Source organism: Dreissena polymorpha, chromosome 13 (genome assembly GCF_020536995.1).
Source record: "Dreissena polymorpha isolate Duluth1 chromosome 13, UMN_Dpol_1.0, whole genome shotgun sequence".
Taxonomy (NCBI): Eukaryota; Metazoa; Mollusca; class Bivalvia; order Myida; family Dreissenidae; genus Dreissena; species Dreissena polymorpha.
Window position 1 is genome coordinate 36,767,337 of NC_068367.1, and position 25,401 is coordinate 36,792,737.

Genomic DNA, 25,401 nt, shown 5'->3' on the forward strand with positions numbered 1-25,401 from the left:
TCTTGCACTGTACAATTAAGAAACAGAATATGAAACACCCATCCTGCAAAATAGTTTGAGTTATATCAACTAATAATTTATATTCTAAATAGTTTTGCAAGAGTACTTCACATGTTATACAATATGGTTGCAAATGTTTGTTCAAATTCCATTTCATTTCCAACAGAACAAATTGAAACTCCAATGTCATCTGATTATTATAACGAATCATACTGATGTTTAACCGTTAACCACTTAGATACATATTTTTACGTATTTGTAGTCCCTTAGAAAGTTAAATTCATTAAATTAAAGACCTTTCTTTCAAGATTTAAGTTTTCAAGGCTTCATTTTCTACCCTTAGATACTGATGAGCAGCAAACAGCATAAAACCTGAACAGACTGCGAGTTACTGGCAGGCTGTTCTGGTTTTCTGCTGTTTGCACCTAGCCATTTTCACTTTGCTTCTGACTGCAGGAAAGGGATAGTAACTGTTGCTTGTTTTTTTGTTTGTTGTTCACAGAACAACAAATTAAAATGCGACTAAAGAAGATCCACAGTCATTTTGTGCGGATCTTCAACGCCCCTCCAGGTGAAAGGTCAGAACGGGACATCTGCTCCGTGCTGCCTGTTGTGATGATGAAAACAACATGTTTCCGAAACCTGGATGCCGGTAAATTAATAGACACTTTCACAGATTTCAATAATATTTAAAACAAGTCTGCAAATTATTACCCAAATTAGCATACTTTGACATAGTGCGTTTAATTTTAACCAATGTATGTTAGCTTTATTGCACCGAAAGCCTAAGGCATATTGAAACGCTCTCGAGTAAGTGTTCAGTGTGAATGATCACCATTAATCATGATTTGCTCTTTATAACCACTCAGAAATGTATTTTCGACATATTTGTAGTCCCTTAGAAAGTTATATTTAATTTAAGACCTTCCTTACTAAATTCAAGTTTTAAAGGCTTTATTTCCAACCCTTGGATACTGATAAGCAGCAAGCAGCATAAAACCTGAACAGACTGCGAGTTACTTGCAGGTTGTTCTGGTTTAATGCTGTTTGCACTTAGCCATTTTCACTTTGCTTCTGAGTGGGAAAGGGTTTAGTGTAGTAGGGAGTGTAGCTAGATATGGAAATGGTGTGAAATCTCCCAAAAGCAAACTCGTGAATAAATTGAATTTAATACAATTTAGTTAAATAGATCTATCAAAGTCGCTAGGAATAAAATTCATGTTCATAAATGTTTATATTTTGCCTATTCTTATTGTGTATATATATTTCTGCTGCTTCATTTCTCAGATGCAGTGACATATATCCTTCAGAGAGCAACACTCGAGAGATACAAACTGGATGAAGTCATTGTACGGCAAGGAGAGGTTGGCGACAAGTAAGATTCCATTGGATAATAATTCTCTATGGTTTAAGCGTAATAATTCTCTATGGTTTTAGCATAATAAGTATATTCTCTATGGTTTTAGCATAATAATTCTTTATGGTTTAAACATAATGGTTCTCTGTGGTTTTAGCATAATGGTTCTCTGTGGTTTAAGGATAACGATGCTCTATAGTTTAAGGATAATGGTTTTCTTTGATTGAAGGATAATGGTTCTCTATGGTTTAAGGATAATTATTCTCTTTAGTTGAAAGATAATGGTTCTCTATGATTGAAGGATAATAGTTCTCTATGGTGTAAGGAAAATGGTTCTCTATGATTTAAGAATAATGAATCTCTATAGTTTAAAGATTATTATTGACTCTGGTTTAAGTATAATGATTCTTTATAGTTTAAGGGTATTCATTCGCTATTGTTTCAGGATAGTGGTTATTTATGGTTTAAAGATAATGATTTTCTATAGTTGAATGATAATGATTCTCTATATATTAAGGATAATGACTCTCTATAGTTTAAGGATAATGATTCTCGATCAGAACCCTAATGGCATATAGATGACTGAAAATTGACAACAATATCTACATGTTAAAAACATCAACTGCATAGTATCACCAACATTCTTTTGCTCATATCCTGACTCAACTTTTAGATTTGTTCTCCATTTGTTAAGTGAGTTTTATCATCATGCTCAATTTGGTGTTCACAGAAGTTTGTTTGAGTTTTGAGTCTGACTCGACCTCGAGTTCGAGGAGGAATACGTGCAAAATTATCATTATAGCTTGGATTGAGATTGGTTTTGAGTTTATAGACATTCTTTTTACTCAGCTGGGCGGACACTTAGATTTCATCTTTTGGGTTCAGCTGACAAATTGAGTATGGTTACATTATTTGGTCCATATCACGGCCCTTAATCAAGGGTGCCACCTCTCACACTACATTACCCGAGTTATTAAATAATGCCAAATATGTTGGAAAAAACCCACTCACCCTGAAGAATTATCTGTGATATTTCAAAACATCCAGTCCTTAGCGCCACCTCGGAAGTAGCATGATTGGCTGATTTATTAATGCATAGCAAAAAAGAGGTGACGCACGTGATTAACGGCCGTGCATATATACACTATAGATTCTATATCATACTGGACGGGACTGTTTCCATCTACGTCGATGCAAAGAAAGATGAGAAGGTCCTGCGTACGATGACCGAGGACAACGTCATGTTTCCACTCCCGCCACCACGACGCATGTCTGTTGCCACGGCCATCTCAGACAGGGACGGGGGTGAGGACTTGACTGTCGAGAGACACGAGATACGAGGCCCTCACAGCACCAGCAGTCGGAAATCTAGGCGCGAGGTAGCACAGGCTGTTGGTTATTTAACCCTTTGCATGCTGGGAAATTTGTCGTCTGCTAAATTGTCATCTGCTGAATTTCTAAAATTAGCATTTTCTTCGATGTTTTTCAAAGAATACTATCAAAATAGCAAACAGTTTTGATCCTGATGAGACGCCATGTTCTGTGGCGTCTCATCTGGATCCAAACTGTTTGCAAAGGCCTTCAAAATTCGGTTCCAGCACTGAAAGAGTTAAGAAAATCAAAACTTTATAGCCTGGTAATACAGCGTAGCAATTTATGATGCCTTTGTCTTCCAAAAAATTAAAATCAATTTAGATGTAATCAATCAAAGAAAACACATTAGTTTGTTATTATCGTACCTTTTTGTGAAAAAATTGAGTAAGATAATGTAAATTTACTCATGACTTTTAGCGTAATTTTGTAATTGTGATTATCCCATCCCTGCCTAACCATATATCCCAAAACTTGTCGTCATTGTTTTCTTCGTTTTACTAATGATTCTATCTATATATAGTTGCTAATAAAAAATACTTAAAAAATTAAAGGAATCTATTACATGTATCACCTTCAAAATAGATCTAAATTTTATTTAGGATTCATTTTTTTCAATTGTGTGCAAGCTTTCCCTAATTAAACATCAATCATCATATTGATTTGTTTGAGTCCTTGAAGTTTAGCATGCAACCCTGAAACATGTGTCATTGTTTTTTTTTCAACTTGTGATTCTATCTAGATATACCGATTATTTGCTAGTAAAAAATATACCAAAAATAGTAATTTATTTTTACGTTTAAATTTTAAACATAAATCTTTGTTACATTTCAAAAACACTTCCTTTACTTTTGTACAAGCTTTTGATTTTTGGATTTCCCTAATAGAAATTTAAAGCCGCGTTCTTAGAAAATTCCACACAGGCTAATCAGATTGACACTTAACACTTTTATAATATTTTTCATGAACAGAAAGTCGCTTCTTAGCAAAAAACTGTTTACGCAAAAAGTGTCTTCCCTGGTTAGCTTATGCCGACTGCACAGGCTTATCTGGGACAACTGACAGACTTTACCCACATGCCTCATGCCTATTTTCCTAAAGCAAGCCTCATTTCTACTTTTTGTTTGGAATACATTGCTTCAATTCGGTACATGCTTTGGATTTTCAAATAAAATTTTAATCATGATATAAATTTTGTTCAGTCGGCACAGTTTGGCCTTCGTCCCCAGTCTAGACGTCACAGCTCTCACGGGTCCCACGGCTCACATGACAGGGTCGACCACGATAAGAAGGACGAGGATAAGGATAAGAGGCATAGGAAGAAATACGGAATGGCCGTCAATACACTTGGTATGCGAGTTACGCAAATAATGCACCCATCATTAGCCTCCTTCTGTGGAAACATGTGCATAGTGTTGTCTGCACAGGCACTTTCTGCTTTTATGGAAGTTTTCCTTTAAAGGAAGTTTATTATAAACCAAAATCAATGTTAAGGAAGAAAGTGTCGTCCTTTATTTACATCTTTCTGGACTGCAAAGGCCTATTCTGAATGACACTAAGCACATGAATAAAGTCAAGGAGAGAAACATTAATGATCCACATTATGTTTTATTTTAATATTCATAAAAAGCATGATTGCAGAAAACATGTGAAAAGGTTAAGAGGTATGGCAGATATACTTTTGTTTGTCAAAATATTGCTTTATTTCTATCACTTATGTAAGAATATTGTAAAATAATTGTCCCAAGTTGTAAAATATACTTACAAATATACATACAGTGATAAGTTTTTATGTACAAACAAAACACATTAAACTGTTTAATATACTAACAGCGCAGAGTTTTTATTTGCAAAAAAAATTAAGTTCCAATTTCCTCAAAAGGGCGATATCAGAACTTTGGGGAACTGGCGTTGATTTACCCAAATCGTCAACGCAATGCTTCAGTGATTGCAGAGGAAAGGACAGAAGTACTGGTTATTTCATATGAGATATTTGAAGCCACTCTTCAGGTAACAATGTTCTTTTTAAATTGTATGGTTCATGGTTGTTTCTGTTTGTTTTTATATGTAAACATTGTACATGTAATGGTTATTGTTTATTCATGGTTGTGAAAAGGATATAGATTTCTGTTTATTTTAATAACTAAAATATGTAAATGTTAATGTTTATTCCCTAGATATTTATTTAAAAAACATCTACCAGAATTTGTTAAAAAAAATCAGTGCCATAAAATTGGTATATTTCACAGTTCTGTAGATCCTGATTTTGTCGTGTAAATGAAATTGTAAATGATGGCAGACTGAAAATTCTGGAATTATATCATCATTTTGACATTATGTCATTATGATTCATATGATATTTTCCAAATTTTACATTTTAAAATTAACGAAAAACGCTAAAAGGGCATTAGATAAAATGACAGTATATTTGTTTTCAGTACATCACTTAAATGATTAATGTAAAGGGAGACAAATTGTCATTCACACAAACCCACGCAAACATTAATTATCTCTCTTGTTATTGATAAATTGTGAGTTATCAAACAAAATAGATATGAGCTGCACTTTGGGAACATGGGGATTTTAGTATATTGTCGTCCCATAATTAGCCTTTGCAGTCCTCACACACAGGCTAATCAGGGACAACACTTTTCACCTAGACTGGATTGTTGTGTAGAAGAGTCTTCCTTTAAATGATAAATTCCATTAACGTTTAAAGTGTCGTCCCTGATTTACCCGTGCATACTGTGACAGATAATTTGGGACAACACTTTATGCACATGAATTTATCCCAGTTTTCCCATATTCAAACTTAACAAAATTGACATTCTCTGTATAGCTTAGCTAAAGAAACTTCAGCGTACAGTTTATATAGTATTGACAGACCTATAAAGTCGCGCCAGTCAAAAATCATAAAAAGCGACATTTAAAGTTATGGAAGCCAGAACTATGTATAGCTTAGCAACACTAACCTGGCCCTGACCTTTAAGCATAAACTATTACAACACCTTGACACTGAAGTTATCAAACTGAAATAAAGTATCGCAATAAATTGCCTGTACATCATAAAACTCATCATACATGAGCACAATTACAAGAAAGAGATTACAAATTAAGCACATGATTTATGCTAATAGAGTTCACAAGTATCACATAAACATTGTTAAGCTTATATAATGACTCTAACGATGATGCATTGCTCCAGGATTCTGCCAGGGAAAGTCAATATGAGCCATGCTCTGTGAAAAAGGGGTTTAATACATGTGCTTAAATTGTTGTCCCAGACTAGCCTGTGCAGTCCGCACAGGCTAATCATGGACAACACTTTCCACTTTTATGATATTTTTCGTTTGAAAAAATTCTCTTCTTAGCAAAAACAAGTTAAGTCGGAAAGTGTCGTCACTGATCAACCTGTGCGGACTGCACAGGCTAGTCTGGGACGATACTGTAATATGTAATAGTTATGATATTATCAATTAAATCTACTTACATGTTTTATTAACTCCAGATACTTGCTAACAATCCATTGTTTATCACAATTCAGTAATTCCAATCCAAAAATACGCTCCATGTTTGTTTACTATGACGCTGTCAGCCAGCTATGTAGGAATACGACCTACATTTTCAATTGCACAATATAATTTGTTGTTCATAACTATTGTTCTCCAAAATTAATGGCTTTCACTTGTATTATTAATCTAAGGATGCATTTGTGTATTGCATTTTGGTAAAGTTATATTCCAGTTGCAAATGCTTTGGAACTATTTTGTTACGCGTAGAAAGCCTATGCATCATATAGTTTCATGTTTCTATTGTATTATTAAAATGTTTAACAGAATTTAAATGCAGAACATTTCTGCCTGATATTATGTATTAATGTTATGTGTTTTAATACAAATTGCTTTTTATAATGTAACAACTCATATTATTGATTTACTTTGTTGATTTAGGATTCCGAATGCTGTTTAGGAAAATGTATCTTTGTAAACTTGTTTTATTGGTTTAGGAATTCCCAAGTGCACGTTGATTGGTTGGGACGCCTAAGTTTCGGAATCCTAAAGCATCTTCACTATAAATAGCCATTCGGTACCCCTCGCAGATTATCATAATACTTATCCGATGTTTGACGGAAAGGGCCGAGAATGTGCGATTGTATAAATAGCGCGCAGCATCACGGATTCTTCACCTCGGTCAATGACTCAAAATCCACGTCATTTAAAAGTCGGAAACCTACCAGCTTAAGCTAAAGCCATCATAATGGTAGGGAATAGTTCTGTAAACTCTTAAGTATTCTTTTAAGTTATTTAAAATATTAATCAAGTAACAGTGATGCTGCGCACCTTCATCATACTTACAGTTATTTATTCGTAAACCAAACTTCTTAAGTCGCGTTCTACGATTTGAATAGATTTCTTAAACCTTAACTCGGTCGTTTGTTCTATCCTGACAACTTAGAAGTGTCTAAGTATTACAATTGGTGTCAGAAGCGCGGTTTATTTTAAATAATTTTCCGAGTGATACGAACCCAGCCTAACGTTAGAAAGAAAAACAAACACATTGATATTAAAGCAGTTTAAATTTATTCAATCACACAAATCAGTAAACCGAGGTCACACTCAACTATTACTACGTGCAACTACAACTACTACATTATCTACACCACATAAAAGATGGCATCCCCAGACCCTGATATCTCATTTAATCTTCGTTCAAATAATGACACTTTAGAAACATAAACACAGAAAATCAGCAAGATGAGAATGACGAAAGTTATACTCAAAACCATCGCCCTTCAGTTGATCGACAAATGCCCGATGACGATCGTTTTGTCAATGTGACAGGCGATGCAGAACACTATTTCTCTTCAAACAATAGCAGTTCACACACACATCGTGAAACACAACTTAGTAGACCACGATTCGAACCTCGAAGTAACTTTGCACCCCCTGCAATTTCAGTAGTTCATCCTTCATTGATAAGGCCAGATAATTATGAGGGCTCATGTGACTTTGAAGCATACATGTCACACTTTGAGGACCGGGCAGAGCTCTCTGGATGGGATAATAAATCCAAATGTCTTGTCTTGGCCAGCTGCCTACGTGGCTCTGCAAGGTCATTCTACATGAGCTTGCCCCAATCTGAAAAAAGGGATTATTTTCTGCTCTGTAGAAGACTTGCTTCACGCTTCAGTAACAGCAAGCATCAAAACCTTTGGCTTTTGAAGTTCGAAAGCCGGCGCAGGCAAAGGGGTGAATCAATTGCAGCTCTAGCGGATGACCTACACCAGTTGGCCCAAAGAGCCTACCAAGACCTGGACATACATTCCCAAGAGCGCCTTGCACTCAACCAACTTTATAAACAGGTTTCATCCGATATGCAGTGTCGGTGCATTGATAATGGCTGTCGCACAATCATAGATGCTGTTAATGTTATTGAGCGCTACGAGGCAGTTCTTGGTACGCATTCCACATTTGTAAAGGCACTCAGTGAAGAGAGCTTTACAAACTCTGACACTGATATGCGCAAGTGTCTTCAGCGTATCGAGTCACGTCTGGACAGGTTAGAAAAGGTCTGTCCCAGAGGCCCATCATTTCAGAACTCTCGCCACAAAAAGCCCCAATCACCTGGTTGCTTTGGATGGAAAGCCACTTATCACTACTGGTGCGATTGCCCGAACAACACTGAGAGAAACAGGTTCACAAACACCAACAATATGCTACACCACAATCAACAACCGCCCAATCGCATGTTTGAGCAGAAACACAATGTTCTTGATGGCTCTTCATCTCGCCGCCAGATGAACGACAATAGGTCGGAAAACTAGTTTCAACCGACTCTGAGGGTCAAGAGTCGGTGCAGATTATTAACAGACCCACACCTTGTTATGATAACGTTGTTCCAATGCATTCTGCACGAGCCGGTGCGGATACACACACTTATGACAATGGTTTCTATGTTACTGGCACGGTTGCTTCTAAGCCTGTCATTTCTTGTTGATTGCGGCGCGACAACTTCTTTGATTTCCACTCAAACATTTGCAAATATCCAACAATATTGCAATTCTATGACCCCAGTTACTCAATCTTTTCACACGGTGAGTGGGCAACAAATGAACATCCTTGGCAAAGTCGACCTTGTGGTTCAGCTTGGTAAGGAGTGCTACGATGTTACTTTTGTGGTTGGTGACATTGATTCAGATGGAATCCTAGGTCGGGATTTTTTTCGACAAAATGTGGACCACATCAATTACGGAAAGTCCTGTTTGGTGATGGGGTCCGATATTGTACCACTGCAAACTGTGGGCGGCTCCAGTCAAATATGTCGTGTAGAGGTTCGTGACACGGTCAAGATACCTTGCTGAATATATGGCACCCCTTGGTTTTGTAGAACCAGATCCTGATGTTATGGCTGAAAAGGAAGTTTTTCCCATGAGCGGTATTGTTGAAACACACTCAGAGAATGTTCTAGTTAATGTTGTTAACTATGGTTCAGAACCTGTCACAATCTTCAAACGAATGCATCTTGGCACCTGCAAACCATTCTTTGAAAACACGCAACAACATCGTGTTGCACGTGTGACTCAACAAGTTGAATGTAACACTTTGCCACAGCACCTTACTGATCTGTATGATCGCAGTTCAGTCCATCTAAATGATCAGGAAAAATCTGATCTTCAAAACTTGCTTTGCAAGTACAGTCCTGTCTTTTCCAAATCTTCAGAGGACATTGGGCGAACCTCACTAGTCAAACATGTCAGCAACACTGGTAAAGCTGCACCAATGCGGCAACCGCCAAGGCGTTTACCACTTGGTAAACGTGCAATTGAAAAGGAAGAAGTTACCAAAATGCTTGAACGTGGCATCATAGAGCCGTCAAGCAGTGCATGGGCTTCTCCAGTTGTTTTAGTGACCAAGAAAGATGGCACCCCGCGGTTCTGTATAGACTATCGGCGCCTAAATGACGTCACCATCAAAGATGCATACCCGCTACCAAGGGTTGACGATTGCATTGATTCACTTTCTGGCGCCAAATATTTCAGCTCGCTCGATCTTAATAGCGGCTACTGGCAGGTCGGTATGAGTGATGCTGACAAAGAAAAGACCGCTTTTGCAACAACTATGGGGCTGTACCAATTTACAGTAATGAGTTTTGGACTGGCAAATGCTCCATCTACATTCGAAAGGCTGATGGAGAACGTTCTAAGAGGTCTACAGTGGGATGAGTGTCTCCTATATATGGATGACATTGTTGTTCCATGTGCCACTGTGTCCGAAGGTTTAGCCCGCCTTGAACATATCTTCGAAAGGCTTCTTGAGGCTAACCTTAAATGTAAGCGCTCAAAATGCAGCTTGTTTCAAAAGAAAATAAAATTTCTTGGCCACATTGTCTCAGAGGATGGTATCTCTACGGACCCAGCAAAGATTGAAGCAGTGCTGAGATGGCCAACGCCGAGAGATGCAAAGGAAGTTAAGAGCTTTCTGGGACTTTGCTCATATTATAGGCGCTTTGTCAAGGACTTTGCGCTTAAAGCGAAACCTTTGCACAAGGTTTCGGATAAGAGCTTCAAATTTGAGTGGTCACAAGAACCAGACTTTCTAACTTCCTCACCAATTCTAGGTTATCCGGTTCCTGGTTCCAAGTTTGTCCTGGACACTGACGCCAGTGACATAGCAACTGGTGCTGTCCTCTCACAAATTCAAAACGGTACCGAAACTGTGATTGCATATTACAGTAAGGCTCTCAACTCCCATGAAAAAGCATACTGTGTTACACGGAAGGAGCATTGAAAGCACTTCATTCATATTTGTACGGACAGTCAGTCCTTGTCCGGACAGATAATGCAGCGGTAAGCTGGATGAAAAACCTGAAGCACCCTATTGGGCAAGTTGCACGCTGGCTACAGGAGCTTGGTACGTATAACATTGAGGTTACGCACCGTAGTGGGTCACAGCACAGGAATGCTGATGCCCTTTCACGCAATCCGTGCTGTAATTGTGCCCGGCAACAACGCCTCAGTGATGAAGTGTCCGAGCAACAAACTGCTACACCTGAAAATTGTCTCCCTGAGGTAGACAAGCATGACAATGATCGCTTAAGGGCCGTTACACGATCCAAAGCAAATGAAAAGTCTCAATGCAAACCTTCAATGGCTACTCTTAGTAACTGGTCACCCACAGAAATCAAAACCGAGCAGCCGAGAGATCCTTGCATTGCATACCTCATTCAAGCTCTTGAAGGTTCTGAGACAAGGCCACAATGGCAGGCCGTCAGCGACAAAGCATCTGCTGTCAAAATCCTTTGGCGCATGTGGGGCCATTTGAACGTTGGTAGAGGTTTCCTAGTTCGTACATGGCATGAGGATGAGCTTCACAAATGGGATCAGATTGTCGTGCCGTCTCACAGACGAAAAGATGTACTTTATTACTTCCATGACATTCCGTCTGGTGCTCACTTGGGTGTCGAGAAGACACTAGGCAAGATTCGGCAAACTTTCTTCTGGCCAAGTATGCGAGAAGACGTTGAGAGGTACTGCGCGATGTGTACACATTGCGTATCACGCAAGAAATCTACGCCGGCTAAGTCACCCCTAGGTCAGAATCACACCTTAGCCCCATTAGAGCGGTGTGCTGTGGACATATATGGGCCGCTTCCCAGGTCTGAATCTGGTAATGCAGTTGTCCTTGTGATATGCGACTGCTTTACACGGTGGACTGAAGCCATTGCGATACCAAATCAAGCAGCCAAAACTATTGCAAAAGCATTTGTCGACAATTATGTTTCGCGATTTGGAGTCCCTCTATCAATACATTCGGATCAGGGTAGTTGTTTTACCACCATCCCTTTTTAAAAACATGTGCGACTTGTTGGGAATCAGGCATACTCTGTCCACTCCATTGCATCCGCAGTCCAACGGAATGGTTGAGCGCTTTAACCGCGCTCTAGGTACCATGCTCACCATGTACTCTGCCTCAAACCAACGAACTTGGGACCAGTTTCTGCCCCAAGTGCTCATGGCTTACCGGTCTTCCATCAACACTAGCACCGGACAGTCTCCCAACAAAATGGTTTTTGGTAGGGAAATCACATTGCCCTTGCAAGCCTGCATTGGACTGCCACCAGGGTCTGGTACAAACGAAAAACCTATTCCTGACGATTATGTGTCAGACCTACGTGCAAATTTGGAACACATCCATGATGTTGCTCGTAAAGTTCTTGCGAAAAAAGGTGGTCTACCGCAAGCGACATTATGACCTATACGCAAAAACTAGGCAGTTGAAGGTTGGTGACCCTGTCTGGTTACTGGATACAACACGCAAACCAAGTGTATGTAGTAAACTACGTCCACAATGGCAAGGGCCATATCTTGTATTAGGAAAGATAGACGTTCTTGTCTATCTTATAAAGAAGTCCCAGAAACACAAATCCATGTTGACAGGTTGATGCGATTCAACGGAAGCGAAATCCCTAAGTGGATTCTTAACACGAAGTAGATATTTATCAGTACAATTTACACAGCTCACAAATTGTTATCTTCACACAGACCACTTCCTACAACAATACAATCTGCACTTTATTATATATTTTTTTTAATCTTCGCTGTGGTTGCAATCACTCGATGGCAAACTTCTGAAATTTGCATGAATCCTGCAATATGATAATTTGATACCGATACAAATGATGATGCTTAAATGAATATTGAAGTCTATGATGAATGGTGCGCACCATACGCTGAGTAATGAAGTTGGCTTGATCACCCGATTGCGATTTACTCCAGAGAATGATTAGATTCTACGTTAAAGCATATCAGCTCATCACTTAGGTATTTCCCTTGTGTACTTGCAGGATACAAGCCAATTTGGATATCAACTCATCTGCCCCTTCTGTGTTTATCATCGACCCAAACTCTTCAGCCGTTCTGGTGATTTACGCTACCACGCGAAGTCAAAGCACCCCATTGAGCTCTGAGTAGCACCAAATGACCTTTTCAGCAATAAGGTGGCCTTCTACTTCTCTACGGAGCCAGCTTCATTCATCAAGTGCCATGAAGTTGAAAACCCCAACAGCGCCACTGCGTCCTAGGCAAAATATCTTGTAACAAAGTGGGCTGCATGAAGATCTCCTGGGATTTCTTCATGGATTAAGGGTTGGGAGTTGGGATGTGAATCGTCTGCAAAATCCAGGAAACGAAAATCTTCTGGAAGTGTTTCATACATCCGACTAGATGAATTCGGTGCTGTGGCCTATTTGAAAGATGGACCTTCTGTCTATAAGGCGACCATTAAGAAGGGGATCTTCCAAAATCAAAAGTCTTTGAGCGCATTGAAGCGGCGACAGGATTGTATCGCTCCTTCGCAGACTCCACCTCAAGGTCCCTGGGCTGAAGAGGACTATCCAGATCTTCATATGGATATCGCACAATTGCTTGGGATTGAGGACCGGTTGGTTGCAAGGGTGCAGAAGAGGAGCGACATTGTGTTCCAGGCAATACGAGAATCGGAAATCGACATTATACCGTCTCCAATGTCTATTCACCTGTCTAATCCATCATCACCGGTCCAGCTACCCCTCAAATCCATGCCATCATTTGATTTGTCTCCTCTCCCCACAGTGCCTGCATCTTCGTTGATCATCCCTGTACCAACTTCAACCACCGCAATCACCCCTCTCCGAAGAACCAATGAGGTAACTGCCATCATCCCCTCCACAGCAACAAGTTCAATCTCCAGCCCGACTCCATCTCTAACTACCATAATCGCCCCTCTCCAAAGAACCAATGAGGTAACTGCCGTCATCGCCTCCACAGCCAACACTTTACTCTCCAGCCAGACACCATATTCAACCAATCTGTTACCTATTAACACTTTTTCCGTCCGTCCTATTCCAGCCATGATGTCGACGCCTGCAGCCACACTCCAAGCACCCATCACTGCCAACCTGCCTTCCCTGCCAACAGCATCTGTTTTCAAGCCACCACCAACTATAAGGAGTCACATCACCACTTCATCAACGTTACCCACAACAACAGTCCCTTTTTCTGTCCGATGCCTTCTATCAACTATTAGAGTTCAACACCTGTATATCATCCAATATCCCCAACCACCGAGGCTCAAATCGAGGTTGCGAGGTATTCCCCTTCTCCATTGTCTGTGGTAGAACACTACGTGCCGACCCCTACCAACACACTCCTACAAACAAATGCGAAGGCCCTTCTGGTCAGTGGGGCCATGCCTCTGCTACCCCCTTCCAAACGTGATTGGTCTTCTGTTCCGGATGAGGCAATTACGCTCGTACAAGGTTTACGCTGGCCACCAAAAGGATGAAGGAACCTATCTCCTGACTGCTGATTACTTGCACTGGAGTATGCTGCAACATCCATCCTCCAGTCCACTGCTGTATCATGGAGCATCACCAACCGATGTCTGTAGGTCCACCTCTTTCAGCACCTGATGCTCCCTGGTACAGCAGGTATTCTCCTGGACAGCAGTGGAAAGGCCCGCCACTACTTACACGAAACAGTCCGAGAGATTGCCAGCGGCGTCAGCTCTCTCCCAACTGAAGTAAAATCGACGATACTAAGGAGCCTCCCAGAACATCAAGACGATCCTCTCATGTCCATCATCAAGGACATTCCAGTCAGGCCCTGAAGGAAGAAGATGTCATGTTAACTTTGAATGTTTAAAGTTGTTTAGTATAAATAATTAAATTTTATTAAATCATATGTTTTAAATGACTGTTTAAATTTAATGACATAAAAAAAGTACTTGTGCTTGTACATTTCAAACTCCAGGAGGAGTTTATTTCTTTAAGGTAGGGGAAATGTAATATGTAATAGTTATGATATTATCAATTAAATCTACTTACATGTTTTATTAACTTCATATACTTGCTAACAATCCATTGTTTATCACAATTCAGTAATTCCAATCCACAAATACGCTCCATGTTTAGTTACTATGACGCTGTCAGCCAGCTGTGTAGGAATACGACCTACATTTTCAATTGCACAATATAATTTGTTTTTCCTAACTATTGTTCTCCAAAATTAATGGCTTTCACTTGTATTACTAATCTAAGGATGCATTTGTGTATTGCATTTTGGTAAAGTTATGTTCCAGTTGCAAATGCTTTGGAACTATTTTGTTACGCGTAGAAAGCCTATGCATCATATAGTTTCATGTTTCTATTGTATTATTAAAATGTTTAACAGAATTTAAATGCAGAACATTTCTGCCTGATATTATGTATTAATGTAATGTGTTTTAATACAAATTGCTTTTTATAATGTAACAACTCATATTATTGACTTACTTTGTTGATTTAGGACTCCGAAATGCTGTTTAGGAAAATGGCTCTTTGTAAACTTGTTTAATTGGTTTAGGAATTCCTAAGTGCACGTTGATTGGTTGGGACGCCTAAGTTTCGGAATCCTAAAGCATCTTCACTATAAATAGCGCGCAGCATCACGGATTCTTCACCTCGGTCAATGACTCAAAATCCACGTCATTTAAAAGTCGGAAACCTACCAGCTTAAGCTAAAGCCATCATAATGGTAGGGAATAGTTCTGTAAACTCTTAAGTATTCTTTTAAGTTATTTAAAATATTAATCAAGTAACAGTGATGCTGCGCACCTTCATCATACTTATAGTTATTTATTCGTAAACCAAACTTCTTAAGTCGCGTTCTACGATTTGAATATATTTGTTAAACCTTAACTCGGTCGTTTGTTCTATCCTGACAACTTAGAAGTGTCTAAGTATTACAATACTTTAAACCCCCTTTAAACACCACAGAGCACGGCTTATATCAAACAAGAGATTGCCAAGCAATATGGTCCCCTACCGGTGAAACTCCACCATTGTCAGATTTTTTATTGATTTTTTTCGGCGTAGCTGTATACGCCAGCTTTTCACCTTACCTGACCTTTGTAACTGTCCAATAAAATTCAAATAAAATTTCCCGCGGCTAGGTCAGAATGAATACACTTCATTTATCCCATAGGCTGATTTGAGCATACGACCAGAACATTGGAAACATGTCCGCGTCTTTGTAACACTGTTTTACTGCGTATTCAGCATGAAACAATTTTATCTCCAATGAAAAGGCTTAATAGATAGAACAGTTTTACACTCAATCTCGACATCAATACAGTTTTTGCGTGCACCTTTTATTTTCAGAGGATTGCCAGCGCGAGAACGTTTGTGCTTAAAGGCTATGTTCTCATATTTAGTACTAACTTCCATATTCCTGTCAACCTGTTAACATGTAAAAGTATAAAGAGCAGTGGAAGTGAGGCCTCACTTTAATGCATTGCATTTCAACCTGCGAGGTATCGGGTCAATTCGCGGCCAGTGGTTGTGAATGTCAGAATTTATAAACAGGTCTTCACGACTTGCTTATGTGCTGACCGGAGTTCGCGGCCAGTAAAATAATCGTTATATAATTAAGACGCTATAGCGTGAACTAGGTGAACTGGAATTTTCTTTAGACCAGAAAGATGTTAAATGAAGATATCCAGCGATATAATTATGGTATTTCAATAATAGATTCGTAATGTGTTTTCAACAATACCATGATAAATATTATTTTTAATTAATTTAACAAAAAATATTCCACCATATTGACTAATGTATTAAGCATGAGCGCGATGATTCTCGATACTGTTAATAAAAGAATCAAATAGCAATGCCCGAAAACCACTAAAACAGGTTTGTTCGAAGAACGCGCGTATAAATATTTAAAATATGAACGGATACTTCGCGTGTGGCCGGTTGACTCATATGTGTTAATTTCACCTCCATTCTTCTTTTGGATTTTTGTTTTGTATCTATAGGTTTATGACCAGCAATATGTAATAATGTAAAATAAGCCGCGAAAACTCCGCGTAACATCCCGTACTGCGTGTGATGCAGCTAAGAACTGCACAGAAAAAGACATTCGCTATCCTTGATCTCATTCATTGAACTCTTAACCTTTCAACCACAATCAACGCCGTATATCTTTTTAAAAGATATTTCTTGTTTTATTTGTTGCTATACCAACCATAATTATTGACGTAGGAACAAAATGAAATGACGTGCATAATCTCCATATTGCCATCTATCCATACTTTAAGTTTCATGAAAAAATATGAAAAACTTTTAAAGTTATCGCAGGATCCAAAAAGAGTGTGACGGACAGTCTGACGGACAGACTGACAGAGCGCAAACCATAAGTCACCTCCGGTTTCACCGGTAGGGGACAATAAAAATTATTGCAAGTGCACCTTGGAGAATCATCTGCAAAATGCACATACTTTTTTGTTAAAAATGGTTTAACGCTAATCATGTGATGGCAAAGTGCGATAGTCGGATAATGTTCAACATTTTTTGACTTACTCTGGACAGAGCTATAATTTTGAAAACTTACTTATCTGTGGGTACAAACAGAGCCAAAACATTTAAAATCCTTTGAAAATGACATAGCGTACCAAATATTTTTTGTACTACAAATATGTTAGTGGATAAAATGGTTCAGTATTGTTTGAAACTTAAAGATAAAAAGAGTTTTATCCAAAATGGTGGGTATCTGTACCAGAACCATTTCAGCCTCTTTCCAGGAAAATGGGGCTAAATGCATGTGAGTTAAGTGTCCTCCCAGATTAGCCTTTGCATTTTAGGGACAACACTTTCCTCTTTTAGGGTATTTTTATTTTAAATTAAGTCTCTATGAAGCGAAAATTCTGATTAGGCGCAACGTGTTGTCCCTGATTAGCCTATGCAGACTGCACAGGCTTATCTGGGACTACAGTTTATGCACATGCATTAAGCCCCGTCTTCCCAGAGCGAGGTTCATTTGAATATGATTGACACCCACGAAAGTGCATATTACATCCTCTGTTACTCAAACAATTATTGCAACCAAGAGTTCAGGGGTGCAATCCCCAGTGTGAGAGTGTTCTTTAGATATCCCCCCCCCAAGATACCATGAACTAGTTTCTCCTAGTAAACGAACTTGAGAGCACTTAAATAAGCCGAAGGCTTTGGATGCCCTAGACCTAAAATAAATAATTTTAAACAAATATACAAATAATTAACACACATCGAACTGTATTTTACATCCTCTGTTACCAAGATGGTGACGATGAATGTCCCCAGGACACTCTGGAACAGGACTTGGATAAAAAGCACCTCTAGTAAAAACTGGACTTAAGATATGCGTGTAAAGTGTTGTTGCAGATTAGCCTGTGTAGGCTGCACAGACTTACCAAGGACAACACTTTCCACTTAAAGTGGAATTTTGGTTAGACTTGACTTACTTTTAATGAAAAAATTCCATAAAAGCACAAAGTGTCGTCCCTGATTAGCGGGTGGACACTGCATTGGCTCATGGGATTACACTAAACACTTATGCATTAAGCCCCATTTTCCCAGAAAGAGTCTCATATTCTCCGTCACTTAAATGATGTTTGTTGATATCATTAGGACACTCTGGAACAGGACTTGGATGAGAAGCGTCTCTTTATCCAGACGCACCCGTTCTTCTCCAAGTGGAGTTTCCAGATGCAGCGACAACTGCAGTGGTCCCTGGTGCGCAGTACGCACTCCATCGGAGACCCTGTGATCAAGCAGGGTTCCAAATTGGCCGGGCTCTGCTTCCTTGTGAGGCAAGTTTAAGTTCAAAATGCAAATGAGTACATTTCAAGGGTAGAACCAACACTTGGTGTCTCTGAGGTAGATCTAAAGAACGCTCCAACACTTAGGGATCAAACTGTGACCGTCAGGTCGGTAGTCGGACACCATATCCATTACAAAACGTTTTTCGTAATAATCTGTATCAGCCAGGGGCTGTATTAGTTTAAACCTATTTATTTTAGCTCGATTGCATCGAAAGCCTTAGGCTTAAATAAACGCTCTCGAGTCCGTTTCCTTGGCCTAGAACCAGTACTTGGTGTCTTTGGGGGAGATCTAAAGAACACTCCCACGGTGGGGATCGAACCCCTGACCTCCCGGTGGCTAGGCGGACACCATATCCATTACACCACGGCGACCTCAGGGGCTGTATTCACGAACCGAATCTTAGACTTAAGTCAAAAGTAACTTTTCTTGAAACTGTTATGTTCTTATAGTATGATACAGTTATTCTGACATAAAGTGTATAGCACTACCCATACTTCTTCATTTAGAACAATTGTTTTTGATTGTTTGGAATCGTTTTTTAACATCAAGCCTTTTTCGTTTTGCATTTCAATTCAACAGCTTTTATAAAAGTTTTCCCTGAGAGCGACCAAAGTGTTTTGTTTGCAGTGGCCGGGCCCATCTGGCAGGGGAACCAATGAGGCACATGGTGCAGTTTCCTGATTTCTTTGTGAAGGAAAAGCGGGACGTATTTCAAAAAGGGGAACCGGAACCCCTGAGGCGTGAGGAAACGACACTTTCACAAATGGTGTAAGACTCACTTCGTATTTACATATGCATTCCAAACTATATACTGGTCTTATTCATTATTCTCTCAGAGTTGAAAGGTGAAATTACTCCTGACCTAGCTAAATATATATATATATATATATATATATATATATATATATATATATATATATATATATATATATATATATATATATATATATATATATATATATAAAATAAAAGTAAAAAATAATTGATATGACGTTATCTCCATGACATTTTGACGTTGTAATATATTGTATTATGCCCTGATGAGCTATGCGAAACGCGTTGGCTAAATCAATATATATTTAAAATCCCAGACACGTGTTTTTACTTTTATTACTAGTATATAATATTCACAATCTGGATTATTACATTTTACTTATATAACTATATATATATATATATATATATATATATATATATATATATATATATATATATATATATATATATATATATATATATATATATATATATATATATATATATATATATATATATATATATATATATATATATATATATATACAACTGGTTTTATACGTCCCAAATAACATTTTGAAAGCTTCTGATGTATGGTTTGTATGAAGATTGAATTCTATGCAGTTCAAATATTTATCTGCATAATGTTTGTTACGTTATGTTTAGTATTTCATAAAAAATGCAAACTTTGATCAACGTCCTTACAGTTTGAATTGTATGCAAGATGCATCCATCTTATATGCACAAATAATGATCAGGTAACCGTATTTTTCGGAGTATATGTCGGAACTTTTCACCAGATAAAAGTTGCCTGCTTCTTATATTCTGATGCATCTTATATATGCACACATTTCCAAAAATGTTAGAAATAAGGGAATGCATTATATACTACAATGCAACTTATAGCTGGAAAATACGGTACTGTTTGAAGCTGCAATATATTGTTTTGTTCAGAGATCACATGCGAGGGTCAAAGAGTCACAGAAACTTGCTGGCTGGAATGGAGCCTCTTACATACATTCGGCGAACAGACGGTTATGCTGCAGCCGAAAAAGTAGTCCACGAAAAAATGGTCGACATTTGCATCATCGAAGAAGGAGAGGTCATAAGCGACTTTGAGCTTCTACTTGGTCTGGAAATGAACATGTTTAGCGTTGTGTGCCAAACGGCGTGCACGTTTTTCCACCTGGAATCCAAAATATTTGACCGTCTGATTTACAAACGCAGTCCACATACTCTCACAATGATGAAATTCCTCGCTGAAAGAAAACTTACCCGCAGAATTCGATCTCAACAGGGGCAGCGCATGCCAATACTGGCACCTTTGCTTCTTAAGATTCTTGATGTAAGAGTTGTGGATCCTAGCGAGGAAAACAAAGAGGGTTTTGAAAAATTGACATTACCTACTGCTAAAACCATAATATTACCCAAAACACCCATGGCACAGAGACAGCCAAAGCGTTCCAAAACAGTGCTCTTTGATTGGTTTGTGCAAGGGAAAACACCATTGCTGCAGCCAATTGACAAAGACGCCATTTACTACAGAGAAATGATACAAAAGCGCGCGCAGACAAGGGAAATGCTTAGAAAACGTAATGATCAACAGGAAGTGAAATCTCTCGGAAGAAGGATTAGGGATACGTACTGGTTTAATTTGAAAGAGAAAAAGAAGGCCATGAACACGATGAAGCGACTGAAACTTGAACATTCTGAGGTAACACAGGCTGAGAGATGGAAATAAATGTGTTATCACATAAGGCCATAGGCAAAGTCAGAATTGACAAGTGTTAAAATATCGGCTTATTGGAGCAACCATTCTGTTTCTCTAAGCCCACAACAGATTCATCAGTTGTGAGATGGAATTCTGCCCCCAAACTTTGAAGCAAGCGAGCGCAATAAAAATAAAAACATGTTTATACCATTTTCAAAAACGTCAGAGGCAAATGCAAGGTGCAGAATAATAAAAGTTATTGTGTACATATTTGTTAAACATTCCTGCCAAACCGATTCAGCTTATTAGACCCTGCATTTTGTGATATTAGCTGTTAAATGAAAAATAAACAGTCTATGTCCTAAAATATTTCGACTTAATCAAACGAATTGAAAAGAACAAACTCTCTGTTTAAAAACAAATGGATGCAGTGAAAAATAGAAAATGCTGGCGTATTTTTTTTTAATTAAGTGCCTTAAATCATACAAGGATTTGTAGTAAATGTTTTGCATGATTCAATTATGTGCTACATCATGTATTATCAACTGTGAAAAACTATTGAAATATGAAAACTTCATAATTGTCAGCTCAGTCTTTGAATGACAAGTCCCTACCAGTCAATTCAAGATTTGGGGGACATTAAAAATCATTACATTGTTATTGAGTTATTATCTTTCCTATGCAGGTCTTATAGTATTGTTGAATATCTGAATGGCTAAAAACGTGGTCAAATCAAAATCGTTGGTCAGTTGATTACAGTCTTTACAATTCAACTTTATAATCCCCATTAAAAGAGGAGTTTCTAGAATAATCAGCATAAAGACCAAAATAATATCGTACGTTTTTTAATAAAACCAATTAAAAAAAAATGTACTATAATTGCCTTCATTAACGTTTATAAAGCTCGTTATCTAATTGCCATCATATTATTTAATACTCTGGACTTGTGATCCAAAGACAATTGTATAATTGCCATCATATTATCTAATTCTCTGACTATGATCCGAAGACAATTGTCTAATTGCAGTCATATGATCTAATACTCTGGACTAGCGATCCAAATATAATTGTCTAATTGCCATCATATGATCTAAAACTCTGGACTAGCGTTCCAAAGACAATTGTCTAAAATCCATCATATGATCTAATACTCTGGACTAGCGATCCAAAGACAATTGTCTAATTGCCATCATATGATCTAATACTCTGGACTAGCGTTCCAAAGACAATTGTCTAATTGCCATCATATTATCTAATACTATGGACTAGCGATCCAAAGACAATTGTCTAATTGCCATTATATGATCTTATACTCTGGACTAGCGTTCCAAAGACAATTGTCTTATTGCCATCATATTATCTTATACTCTGGACTAGCGATCCAAAGACAATTGTCTAATTGCCATCATATTATCTGATACTCTGGACTAGCGATCCAAAGACAATTGTCTTATTGCCATCATATTATCTGATACTCTGGACTAGCGATCCAAAGACAATTGTCTAATTGCCATCATATTATCTGATACTCTGGACTAGCGATCCAAAGACAATTGTCTAATTGCAATAATATTATCTAATACTCTGGACAAGCGTTCCAAAGACAATTGTCTAATTGCAATAATATTATATAATACTCTGGACAAGCGTTCCAAAGACAATTGTCTAATTTCCATCATATTATCTGATACTCTGGACTATGCATCCAAAGACAATTGTCTTATTGCAATAATATTATATAATACTCTGGACTAGCGATCCAAAGACAATTGTCTACTTTGCATCATATTACTAGTATCTAATTATCTGGACTAGCGATCCAAAGACAATTGTCTAATTGCCATCATATTATCTGATACTCTGGACAAGCGTTCCAAAGACAATTGTCTTATTGCCATCATATGATCTACCGGTTATACTCTGGACTTGTGATCCAAAGACAATTGTCTAATAGCCATCATATTATCTAATACTCTGGACTAGCGTTCCAAAGACAATTGTCTAATTGCCATCATATTATCTGATACTCTGGGCAAGCATTCCAAAGACAATTGTCTAATTGCCATCATATGATCTAATACTCTGTACAAGTGTTCCAAAGACAATTGTCTTATTGCAATTATATTATCTAATACTCTGGACTTGTGATCCAAAGACAATTGTTTAATTGCAATCATATTATCTAATACTATGGACACGCGATCCAAAGACGATTGTCTAATTGCCATCATATTATCTAATACTCTGGACTAGCAATCCAAAGACAAATATCTAATTGCCATCATATTATCTTAAACTCTGTATCAGCGATCCAAAGACAATTTCTACAGTTTCCTTAATACAGATTATTGCAAAGAATCACCATCATTAAGACCATTCTCTTGAATAGCCATCACAAAGAACATTGTATAGAATTTCCATTCTTGACACCAATGTCTAGAATTCCATCATGCATACAATCGTCTAGCATTACCAATATAAACATTGTTTAAAAGCATAAAAAAGACCATGGTCAACAGTTGACATTTTTAAGACCACCATCTAGAATTGTCATCATAAAGACCATTGTCTAGCATTACCAATATAAACACAATCGCCTAGAATTGTCATAAAAAAAGAGCAAGGTCAACATATGCCATTCTTAAGACCACAATCTAGAATTGTCATTATAATGACCATTGTCTAGCATTATCTATATAAAGACCATTGTCTAGAACTGTCAAAAAAGACCAAGGTCAAAAGTTCCCATTATTAAGACCACCATCTAGACTTGTCATCATAAACATCATTGTCTAGAAATTGTCACCATACAAACCGTTGTCTAGAATTGCCATCATCAAAACCATTTTCTGGAATTTACATCATACAGACCTTTTTTCCAATTTTTTTCATAACGATTTTTCATAAAGTTTAAGTGTTTATGAAAAATTGTTATGAAAACAATTGGAAAAAATGGTCTGTATGATGTAAATTCTAGAAAATGAAAAGACAAAGATTTTTTTTCAGAATTGCCATTATAAAGACGATTGTTTAGAGTTAAATTGTCATTATTGTCGTCATAAAGACCATGGGCTAGAATTTTTATCATAAAGACCATCGGCTAGAGTTATCATCATTTTGACCATTGTTTAGAAATGTTTTTATAAAGATTATTTTCTAGAGTTGCCTTCATAAACATTATTTTCTAGTATTGCCACCATAAATACGAATTGCCATCATAAAGACAATGATAATATGAAACCGTATTTTAAATGAACATTTGTTTATAAAATGTCTTCATAATGTATCCATGGTGAAAGAATGGTCGAAAAAAGTATTGTGATGTGAATGTGTTTGATTTAACTGATGGTATATCTTGTTTATTAAAACTGTTTAACTTGTAGTTTGCTTTTGATGTTGTTTTTATGTAAACAATTTCTTTCAAAACATATAAACAAACCTTAATGTGCATGTAATATGTTAATAAACTGAATGTGGCCATTTCGGCAGATATTATATGGTAGTTGTGTTTTATACCCCAAGAGAGGAATCTAGTTTCTTCCCTGTCCATTTCTCTTAAGTATTTACCGGTATTTATGTTTGGTTTCTGCTCTCTTAATCCACCAGTTTTTATCTGAACACACGAATTTCTGGATTGTTGTGATGCGTGAACCACGCACGTCTCCATCATATGTCAAGGTCACACGTTCGGTAAAAAGTCAAATTTTGTCAGAAAACAGCTTGAAAATTTCTGTCTCAGCCATAAGTTTGCCATACATTGATGGATTTTAAAATAACTTTGCACAAGTTAAGTGCAATGCATCAGTTGCCCCGTGTTAGACTCGTCAAACTTAATAAACACTGTTGTTTTGGTGAGGATATCGACAATCCCTGATTACCCATCAGGCATAGTCGGCCGAATGTCTATGGGTCCCGCCCCATGAGATCGTGGCGAAAGAATGTAAACTTATACTTACTTTCCTTATCTATGGACTTGACAAAGACAATTATTTTACATCAATGTTATGTTCCGAGTAAAGGCCTGACATTGTCTTCCCAAGTGACCATCCGTGATTGTTTTCTTAAATTAGAAATCTAATAACTTTAATGTCGTATAGGCATTGCGGTAGTATTAAGGTATTATAATGACATTTTATATCTTGGCAGCCTTTGTACTGGTAAGCTAATTTAAACGAGTGAAATCGACTAGGTACTGGCATTCTGGTAGGCACTAGGCCGACACGGGGCATGGGCCCCAACCGTTGTACTGCCTATGGGCCTCGACGTTGCTAATCTGGCACTGCATATTTAGCATCTCAAACTTGGACCTCGATTTTTTTAAATGCCGTATTTGTTATACCACATATGATATACAGTTCTCGTACAATTTTGTTCAAAATGCAACAAGTCTTTAAGTGATTTAGACTTGAAAAAACAACAAAGGCCAGTTGGTCACACTGTATTCACATTTTATATCATAGGTTTTATGCCCCGCTTGTTTGCATTAAGCACGCGGTAATATGGCGGTAGACCATTACAGTTAAATAAAGTTGAGGTTCCCGAATATTGA

At 37.8% G+C, this 25,401-nt stretch overlaps 1 protein-coding gene across 1 annotated transcript; it reads left to right on the forward strand.

Annotated features, from left to right (window-relative positions):
• The first annotated feature begins 516 nt into the window (after nt 1-516).
• LOC127854587 (uncharacterized) lies at nt 517-24,347 on the forward strand. Its single transcript, XM_052389650.1, has 8 exons — nt 517-652; nt 1,288-1,375; nt 2,508-2,736; nt 3,931-4,078; nt 4,611-4,738; nt 18,191-18,372; nt 19,013-19,153; nt 20,096-24,347. The coding sequence occupies exons 1-8, from the start codon at nt 517-519 to the stop codon at nt 20,880-20,882; spliced, it is 1,839 nt and encodes a 612-aa protein (XP_052245610.1). The 3' UTR covers nt 20,883-24,347.
• Nucleotides 24,348-25,401: the final 1,054 nt, after the last annotated feature.